Below are 10,740 nucleotides of genomic sequence, written 5' to 3'. Positions count from 1 at the left end.
GGTGCTCCAGGATCTCAGAAAGATATAGTTCAGTGGTTCTGAGATCTCATCTGCCAGTTCATTCAGAACCCTGGGGTGTAATCCATTCGGTCCTGGTGATTTGAACTCGTCTAGGGTAGACAGGTGCTCACTTACCATTTTCTTCCCTATTTCAATTTGTGTTCCTAATCTGATTTTTGTGGTGCTGTTTTTGATAGGTTGGATTGTTTTATCCCTTTGTATAAAGACAGATGCAAAAAATGAGTTAAATAGTTCTGCTTTCTCCCTTTTGCTTGTCACCTTCTTGCCACTTTCTCCCAGCAATGGACCAATTGTTTCCTTAACTTTTTTCATGTTTTTAACATGTTGGGAAAAGCTTTTTTTGTTATTTTTTACTTTTGTGGCAAGCTTTTCTTCACTGTGAGCCTTAGATTTCCTTACTTCATCTTTACAGGCTCGGGCTATTTGCTGATATTCTGCCTTAGTTATGTCGCCCTCCTTCCACTTTTTATACTTAACTTTTTTGTCTTTCAATTTGTCAGAGAGTTCTTTATGCAGCCATGCTGGTTTCTTTTGGGAGCTGTTATTTTTCTTCTGCATTGGTATTGTGCTAGACTGAACTTTTGTAATCTCATTTTTCAAAATTTCTCAAGCTTCTTGAGTTGTTCTCCCCTTGAGGATTCTCATTCATGGAATTCTTCTCAAGCTCTCTCTAAGTTTATTGAAATTAGCTCTCTTAAAATCCAAGACTCTAGTTTGACTTTGTTCTACTACTTGTGTCTGCATAATGTTGAATTCCAATATTGCATGGTCACTTGTCGCCAGGGTTCCTATGGCTTCAACACCTACTATCATTTCCTCTCTGTTAGTGAGAATTGTCTAATATGGCCGATCCCCTTGTTCCCTTCTCTACTTTTTGGAAACAAAATTGTCTGCTAGGTTCGTTAGGAACCTGTTGGATCTTCCACTTGGTGCAGAGTTTGTTTCCCAGTTGATGTCAGGGTAGTTAAAATCCCCCATTACTATTGTGGTGTGCTTCCTATATACCTTAGTTAGCTGACTAGCAAATGTTCATCTATTTCCTCTGCTTGGTTGGGTGGCCTGTAGTATAGACCTATGGCAATGTCATTCCCCCCCCCCGCCCCAACCTTTAATATTGACCCAAATGCATTCAAGATAGTTCTCATCATTGTTGTGCTCTATTTCTGTAGAGATGTAGTTATTTCTTATATATAGTGCAACTCCACCTCCTCTTTTATTTAGTGTATTTGTTTTAAATAATTTAAATCCTTCTAGCTGCATATTCCATTTGTGGGTTTCATCCCACCAAGTTTCTGTAATGACAACAATATTGTATACAATATTGTATCTGCCCTCATTTACTTGAATTTCTAATTCACCCTGTTTATTCCTCATACTCTGTGCATTGGTGTATAGACATTTGAGTCCATTTTGATTGACCCTGTGTTTACTGTCTACATAATCTGTGTTATGCCTGACTGCCCCTATTTTCTTGCCACTTGTATGATTCATGCACATGGTATGGCACTCACTATTAAATGCTTGGTTTTGCTTGACAGAAGGAGTGATAATCTTACCCACACAAACATCTATGTTACATGCACTGATAACCCTATGAGTTTTAGATTGCTGGGGACAGAAATGTTCTATATCAATTAATTCTCTGTCCCCGCTGTTCAGTTTAAATGTTTATCCAGAAAAAACTGTGAATTTAATGCCTAGTAACTCTGTCCCTTTCTTGGATGGGTGCAAACCATCTCTTTTGTACAGTTTTTCATTGGACCAGCTGCAGGTATCATGACTAATAAAACCAAAGCCTTCCCTTTTACACCACTCCTTTAGCCACACATTAAACTCTGCTACACACTGGCCCTTCCCTTTTTATTCCTTATATACTGGTAAAACCTCTGAAAAGATAAGCCTACACTACTAAGTTCATACCCCAAGCTCTGGAAATCATTCTTCACAGAAAGTACATCTTTTTGGGAAGATCATTTGTGCCAAGATGTATAATAGCATCAACATCACAGTCCTTACTTGCATTCTTAACTATTTTAAGAATACGCCTCTTGTCTCTGCTGGCAGTAGCACCTGGCAGACACCTGACCTTTTTTAAAACCTCCATATCCTTTCCTAAATTTGCATCCCTTACGATTGAATCACCAACCAGAAGGTGACTTCTCTTTTTACATACCTTGATCTTCTTGTGTGACTGATGTGTGATACCTGGGTCCACACTTTGCCTTTCCAAATAAAGCTCTTCATTTTGGACCACAATCCCCTGCTTATTTGAGTCATCATTATCACAACTACCTTGACCTGTCTCTTTAGTGTCCCCATTAAGGTCAGCAAGGGCACTATATCTGTTATGTTGGGTCACAGCAAAAGCTTTGTGTTTATGGTTCAGCTCAGTGGTGGGTTTCAAAAAATTTTGGAACCTCTTCTGTAGGTGTGGCCTGCTTTCCGGGTCCACTGGTGGAACCTCTTCTAACCGATTCGGTAAATTTGACGAACCGGTTCTACCAAATAGGTGCGAACTGGAGGGAACCCACCTCTGGTTCAGCTCTCACCTTGCCAGATCCCACGGTTGTCCAGACTGCTATTCTCCTGCAGGATCTTTGCGGTAGAGGGGGCTGATAGCGTGGCATCTCCATAGTGTGGAATCGCCGAATTGGGCACCTAATTTCTGCTTGAAGAGCACAGATTAGAGATTCTACATAGGTAATCTGTCTATGCAGACTAGTAATTTGTTTACAAAGGGGACAGTATCCAAATTTGAAAAGAGTACTGTGAAAGACAGGTGCAAAACAGCTATTACATTGAACTAAGATGATCATTTTGAAATAAAATAAAATCACAATCTCAAACGCACTAATCAAGAATGTATTATTGCTATTTTGGTTTACCTAGTCCTCTTTGTCTCTCTGACTCCCCCCTTGTAGAAAACAGCTCCAATCACCAGCTTCAGGGAAGTTCAAAATATGTAGCTCAGGATTGAACCATGGAGTCCTTGGTAGTCTCTGAGATTAGTTAGCCTGACAGGGTTGGAGGGGTGTGTGTATGTTTTATCCTTGGTAGATCCTTGATTAGGATATTGTTTGCCTGGTGTGAATTCCTGCTAATCTGGGAGTTGGCTGTTGGAGGGAATGTATTCTGGTCTTTTTGTTTTGTTTTTAGCTTTTTAATTGTGTATTTTGAATGGTGTGTAAAAGTGGTTTATCTCTATGTGTCTATTGATGGCTAATTTGCCCAAATGCCAAGTTTCCAGGAATTTTTTTTTTTTTTAGTTTTTCGATTTAACTTGGTCTAGGATGCTGTTTCTCAGTTGAAACTATGGTTGAATCTGTCCAAGTGTTGTGAGGTGGCATTTTCATTGTGCCTTCTTGACTGCTAGTTGCTGTTCATAGATGTACATTCTCTGCTAATCTTCTGTATGTGTTGTAAAGGTAAAGGTTCCCCTCACACATATGTGATAGTCATTCCTGACTCTAGGGGCTGGTGCTCATCTCCATTTCAAAGCCAAAGAGCTAGTGCTGTCTGAAGCCATCTCCGTGGTCATGTGGCCAGCATGACTAAACAGCGAAGGCGCATGGAACGCTGTGACCTTCCCACCAAAGGTGATTCCTATTTTTCTACTTGCATTTTTACATGCTTTTGAACTGCTAGGATGGCAGAAGCTGGGACAAGTAACGGGAGCTCACTCAGTTACGCGGAGCCATGGATTCAAACCGCTGAACTGCCGACCTTTCTGTTCGACAAGCTTAGCATCTTAACCACTGAGCTACTGCGTCCCTTTTGTATGTGTTGTAGACTCCTGGTTCCCCCCCCTTTTTTTGGGTCTACTGGGTCTTTTGGTTCACTGAAGGTGTTTTGGGGAACTTTAGCCATTTTATGTTATGGGTTGTTGTATGTGGTTGCAATTGTTGGTGGTTTCTGAGATATTTTTGGTGTATAGTAATGCAGCAATAGCAATAGCAGTTAGACTTATATACCGCTTCATAGGGCTTTCAGCCCTCTCTAAGCGGTTTACAGAGTCAGCATATTGCCCCCACAGTCTGTGTCCTCATTTCACCCACCTTGGAAGGATGGAAGGCTGAGTCAACCTTGAGCCGGTGAGATTAGAACCGCTGAACTGCAGATAACAGTCAGCTGAAGTGGCCTGCAGTACTGCACCCTAACCACTGCGCCACCTCGGCTCCTTAGGTGCAGTTCTTTTCATAGCTTGTGTTGGTTGTATTATGAAAGGTAAGCATTTTTTGATAAAATTGTTTAGATTTCCATTTTATTGGAAGATATTGTATAGGAACCTACTTCCCTTTCCTTGATTTTTTGAGTTGCTACTGTGCATTTGTACTCATCAGAAGACAAATATTTTTGTCTGAATACAAATATTCAAACTGGTTGCAGCACCCTAAAGGCATAAACCCCATACTCACTAGCACTGATGATGTTACGTAGTCGAAGCTATCAGATTATGGAAAGAATATCATAAAGAAGACAGAACAATGATATTTGGGCAGAGCAATGAAACACACTTATTCCCGTCAGAGGCCCTCCATCCACCCCCATAGTCCTTGGAAAAAGCCAGACTTTAAGGAACACTTGAAGGAAGTGAGGAAGCTGTTCCAGAAGGTAGTCACTGTGGCACAGAAAGCCCACTTGGTAGGGCTTTTTTGTCAATCCCAGAATCATAATTGCAATTCTGTCTTATTTACGCACATAAATATATAACAAACAGAAAAACAGGCAATAAACACCCCAGTCTATTTTTATATTTGGCCATCAATGTAATTTTATTTAAAACTCAGGCCTAATTTCTTAAAATTGCTCAGAGTTCTTTTCAAAAACGCACTATTTCACCTCTAAAAGAACTCTTGGTTACTTGGATTATACCTCTTTACTCCAGCAAGTGATTAAGATATCCAATATAAAATAAAAGTAAAAGCAGAATATAAAAAATTAAAAATACAAATTAAAGTTAATGGTATAAATGTTTAAATTAAATCCTGATGAAAGTGAAAAATCAGCTGGTTTTGTAAACATAACTTTCAAGAGGACGTATTTCATTAGTCTGGGAAGAACAAATAATGTCTCAAGGGACAATAGATTGTTTTCTTCAGAGGAGTCTTCTATACTGAGCCTTAAAACTATATCGATTTGGAACAGGAGAAACAGGTCTTTAAATACTTGGATTAGGACTGTTTAGTCCAGGTATTTCCACGCGTTTCCCAAGACTAAAAGTAAAGGTTCCCCTGCACATGCATGCTAGTCGTTCTCGACTCTAGGGGGCGTTGCTCACCTCAATTTCAAAGCTGAAGAGCCAGTGCTGTCCAAAGATGTATCCGTGGTCATGTGGCCGGCATGACTAAATGCCAAAGGCACGCCAAATGCTGTTACCTTCCCACCAAAGGTGGTCCCTATTTTTCTACTTGCATTTTTTGCATGCTTTCGAACTGCTAGGTTGGCAGAAGCTGGGACAAGGAATGGGAGCTCACTCCATTACACTAGGGATCCAAACCGTTGAACTGCCGACCTGTCAGTGTCTTAGCCACTGAGCCACCACATCCAAAAGTAACTCTACTCAAAACACATGAGCATAATCAAAAATATTATTAAGGGCATGGATAATCAATACCAAACTTGATTAGTCCAGGAATGGAAATAGTTGGCAAGCTAAATGCAATTGTGCAGACAGTTCTTGCCATTGCCAATACTTGTGGGTCTGATGATATATAAAGGAATCCCTGTGGATTTTACTCCGCTAATCACTGCTGATTTTAGAGGGCGGTGCTCATCTGTTTCAAGGCCATTGAACCAGCGCTGTCCAAAGACATTCATATGGTAATATGGCCAGCATGACGTTATGAAGCACTGTTACCTTCTCATCGAAGTGGTACCTATTTATCTACTCGCATTTGCATGCTTTTGAATTGCCAGGTTGGCAGGAGCTGGGGTGAGGATGGGAACTCACCCTGTCGCATGTTGCTCGGGCCTCAAACCTGGACTGCCAGCTTTCCAGCTAACAAACCCAGCATCTTAATAACTGATTCACTATGCTGCGCACACACACCCCAATAACAAGTAATAATCATGAAGTATTCCCAGACATTCTATCCACAATGGAGTGACCCTCCATCTTCCTGCCTTTTTTTCCCATCTACCAGCAGCACATCCATTTGGTCAGGATTGAAATGCAGTTTTCTCTCCCCCATCTAGTCCACAAGTAATTATGGATGTCAAAGAAATTTTTTTGTAAAGAGGAATAACACTTAGCAATAACAATAGCAGTTAGACTTATACCGCTTCATAGGGCTTTCAGCCCTCTCTAAGCGGTTTACAGAGTCAGCATATCGCCCCCAACAATCCGGGTCCTCATTTCACCCACCTCGGAAGGATGGAAGGCTGAGTCAACCTTGAGCCGGTGAGATTAGAACCGCTGAACTGCAGATAACAGTCAACTAAAGTGGCCTGCAGTACTGCACCCTAACCACTGCGCCACCTCGGCTCTCGGGACACTAAGGCCACAATCCCAGGAATAAATACGGAAATGGATTCAGATCAATACTTGAGCGCCAACCAACTCATGTGTTCCCTGATCCATGGAATTGAGTACAGATAATCCTTGAATTAAAAACTAAGGGAGTGTTGCTGAGTGACTGTTCACAATTACAACTAATTTTGAAAAAGGGACTTATGACCCAGATTTAAGGTTCTGATGGCTGCGCCTCTCCTGTCATGTGTCAACATTTTGGGCACTCAGCAACTGGCCTGTTTTTGTGGCCATTTGCAATAACAACTGTGATTTATGGCACTTTTGCTGGGAAAGCAGGATTTACTTTCCAGCCAAAAAAAACATTGCAGTTAACAATGGGTTTGCTTAACAACCATGGTGTTCGCTTAAAAATAGGCTGCAAAAAAAAGGCATAAAATCCCATTGTCATGGCTTACAACCATAGCTTAATTATGGTCATAAGTAGAGGACTGCCTGTAATCTCATTGAGAATATTACATCTAAGTCCCAGATTTCTTACGTCTCGTCTGTAAAGACGAGACTCACAAATAGCTGCCTCTCCTCGAATTTTTGAACAGGTTCTATCCCATCCACAAACATTTGTTTCTAGCTTTTCAAACGCTCTGAAGAGCTGCCCCCCAAGGGCTTTGCCGAGCACTCTGAAGCCATCCAAGAATCAAGAAACGAGGGAATCGTTGCATTTTAAAGTCAATATTTTATTTTACTTGATGTGCAAATAAATATTTTTTTAAAAACTACATTTAAAGAATCGCAAAGCAAATACAAGCCAAAACCAATTTTGTTTTTTAAAAAAAGCAAGAGATCCTTCAGAAAAAAACCGAAGAATTATTTTTCTCGTCTTCTCTTCCGACTCTATCGACAGATCTCTCTGTTGGGTTTCGTGTAGCCCTTGCTAACACCACATGGAGCGATGAGAAGGACACAAAGGAGAGAGTCTTGCTTTGTCCACTCAAGATTATAAATTAATTGATTTATAAAAGGATGTGTAAAGAGATGGCTTTGAAAAAGTTTGAGGAGAAAGAGGGGAGGGAGGAGGGTGGTCTAGAAGGGGATAAAATTCTCAAACTTCACGATGCCCCCCTCCCCCCAATCAAACACACATTAAGCCACAAGCTACCGTTTAAGTAGTAGTTTCGTAACAGAATTTGGCACAGGCAGTCATCTCTGCTCAGGCAGATCGTGAGAAGACACAGTTCAAAATCTGGGAGAAGCAGCGGCTGGAGACAAAGGTGGTAGAGCTGGGACTTCTGAATACTGCTCAAGGCAAAATTGCATTCCCTCCCTCGGCCGCAAGGGGAATAAGAGAAGGGGTGGTGGAATAAACCATGTATTTCGCAAGTCGAAAAAACCCCCAGGCACCAAGGACTTTCTGGAAGCAGAGGAGGGCAATAACCCCTAATTGGGAGACCCAGAGCTTCAGCACAAAACCCCCAAACCCTACAGTGTGTGTATGTGTGTGTGTGTGTCATCTCTGGATATGCACTTGGTATCCAGAAGTGGGACCAGCAAATCTTGTTGCCACAAGAGGCACACCAATGAGAATCTAGGATGGCATAGATAAGTGAACACACCCCGGAGCCTGTTTGGGAGAGAAGACACCTCTAATCTTATCCAGGCCAAGTTTTTAGACTAGATTTTTTTTTTTTTAAGGAGTTTTGGAGATGGGTGGAGAGCGAATCCAAATCCAAACCTCTTAAATTCTTTGTGGGAAAACAAGGGACTGGTGGCTCTTGAGGAAATCTTGGGTTCTCCTATTTTCAAAGGGGTAAAAGCCCTCATTGTCCATGGTGTGGCATCCACTTGGGTAACTTCTATAAGTAAGAAGGTGCCAAGGTATATTGGCGACTCACGCCATCCCACCCACGGAATTAGCGTGGCACGACAAAACCGCGCTCGACTAAGCCGCGCCCGATTAAACCGCGTCGCTGACGTCATCAACAGGGTGACAACAGCCAGCGCGGAGAAAGAAGGGCGCTTTAAATAGCGCTTTGAAAGCAAGCCGATTCAACTTAAGGTAAGGGTTAGGGTTAGGTTTAGGGTTAGGTTTAGGGTTAGGTTTAGGGTTAGGTTTAGGGTTAGCTTAAGGGTTAGGGTTAGGGTTAGGGTTAGGTTAAGGGTTAGGGTTAGGTTTAGGGTTAGGTTAAGGGTTAGGATTAGGTTTAGGGTTAGGTTAAGGTGTAGGTTTAGGGTTAGGGTTAGTTTTAGGGTTAGGTTAAGGGTTAGGTTTAGAGTTAGGTTTAGGATTAGGTTTAGGGGGGTTAGGTTTAGGGGTTAATTTTAAATTTAGCGTTTACAGCGTGCTTCTGTCTCCGCACTGTTGTCGCCCTGTTGATGACGTCAGCTACGCGGTTTTGTTGAGCGCGGTTTTGTGGTGGAACCGGAATTAGAACATAGGGGGAAAGTGAGAGAGAAAGTCAAAGTCTCCACAGTTGGTAATTTGTTTCCTGCTCCATGATACAAATAGGTCCCCTCTTGTAGATTCTTGGAGACCTCATCCCCAATTTTGGGGGCAACACTTTTTGGAACTTCTCAAAGAGCAATTGGCCTGTCTCTTCTAGCCCCCTCTCCCTCCCCGGTCTCTTCCCTCCTACAGTTCAATCTCTCTCTCTCCTGACCTAAGTTGAAAGCCCCCACTTTAAACGAGAGCAACGCAAGCTGCCTCCATTCTGCTGCGGGCCCATTCTTTCTCGGACAAGCACACCCATGCTGCATGGGGTAGGGAGGGGGAGGGGGAAGGAAATCATTGCAGCCCCCAATGGGACCCCAAATGATAAAAGCTGGTTGGATAAATACCAGTGATACATATGTCGTCTTCCCAAAAGTCCATGAGGGCCACTGGAATTTGGGTGGGGTAGGGGGGTTGGGGGGGGCGAATGGGAGGGCGGACAGTCTGGAAGTCAGGGCGAGGAGGGCTGGCGGCTATACTGCACGTGATAGCGGTTGACAGGCACCCCGTGTATGCTGACAGTCTCACAAGTAGTTTTGCAGGGCAGCAGGTCCTCATCCTCATCACCCATCAGCCAGTCCTGGACCATCTCGGCTGCTTCTCGGTTGACATGCCTTGCAAGCCAGCGCCGGTGCCACTCTTCAAAACGCTGGTGATGCCGCAGCAACACTCGAGGTGCTGCCTGCAAGAGAGATGGGGAAAGGGGGAAGGATGGCGGGTGATCTGGGAGCTTTAGTCTCTCTAGCACAGAGGTGTCAAACTCAAGGCCCGCAGGGCGCTTAAATCTGGCTCCCGGGGCCACCTTGGAAACAGCCAATGACTGGCCCGTGGTGCCTCTGCCAGCAAAGAGGGAGCTCGGGAGGGCCACGTTTCCGCTGGGAGATGGTTGCAGGAGGCCGTCGCGGCCAAAAACAGAGCTTGGGAGCCCCTTTTCGCTGTCAAAGCGCTCAGGCCACCATAAGTGCCCCCAACATGAGTGACATCAAGATGGCCACACCCACCCTGGTCACACACCCCCCAAGGTGAAACACAATCCTGATGTGGCCCTCAATGATATCGAGTTTGACACCCCTGCTGTAGCAGGTTGCTACCCAAAGGGGCCATTCGGGGAGGCGCACCTGTTTGGCTCGAGACAGCGCTCCTCGGCGGTACATGTAATCCTCAGCGTTCATGATGAAGAGCATCTTGTGGGTGTTCAACTTGAACTTGCAATCCACGTTGCAGGCACTCTCCACGCCGATCAGCTGCTTCCAGGAACTTTTTGCTTTGTCGCGCATGGCCTGGATCTGCTGGCACTGCCATCGCTGGAATTTGTCCAGATTCCTGAAAGGGGAAAAAGAGGAGAGGCCTCAACCCGGGTTACTTGGGGGAAAGGAGGCAGCAGGGGAAAAGTAGTACCCCAATCACTCTTCTTTAAATCTCTCTGGAACAGGTATGTCCCTAGGATCATTTGAAGTTACTGGAGACCTCCCAAAAGGGACCTATGCCCTGTGTTCTGGCCCAGCTCCCCAACCATCACAAACCCTCTGAAGTGAACTCAAAGATTCCTTTATTAGGAGCGCCAGCAGCCCCAGCAAAAAGTTGCTCTCTCTCCACAAGCTAACAGGTCCGTCCAGCAGGGAGATGAATAGTTGTCTGCCACATCTATTCATTTCTGCCCCCTGCCTTTTATCCCCGGAGCTAGGGTGGGGCTTTGCTAGCAGCGATGACTCTTCCTTCCCAAGGACCGGCCCATGGATTTCCACTGCTCTCCTCTCCTCTG

The 10,740-nt window shown here is 43.9% G+C and overlaps 1 protein-coding gene across 1 annotated transcript in view; it reads right to left on the bottom strand.

The window, feature by feature from the left end:
* Window positions 1-8,727: 8,727 nt before the first annotated feature.
* Window positions 8,728-10,740, bottom strand: part of SIN3B (SIN3 transcription regulator family member B) — a 36,521-nt gene continuing 34,508 nt past the window's right edge. The window contains exons 18-19 of the mRNA XM_087701758.1: window positions 10,097-10,301; window positions 8,728-9,660 (exon numbers count right to left, since the gene is read on the bottom strand). Of these exons, the coding sequence (XP_087557884.1) occupies window positions 9,430-9,660; window positions 10,097-10,301 (436 nt within the window). The 3' untranslated portion in view covers window positions 8,728-9,429. The remainder of the gene's footprint in view (window positions 9,661-10,096; window positions 10,302-10,740) is intronic.

Source organism: Thamnophis sirtalis, unplaced genomic scaffold, assembly GCF_051295495.1.
Source record: "Thamnophis sirtalis isolate CommonGarterSnake01/CBP01778 unplaced genomic scaffold, rThaSir2_p1.2 scaffold_1, whole genome shotgun sequence".
NCBI lineage: Eukaryota > Metazoa > Chordata > Lepidosauria > Squamata > Natricidae > Thamnophis > Thamnophis sirtalis.
Note: the sequence above shows the minus strand (reverse complement) of the source record. Positions and strands in the feature narration are given on the sequence as shown.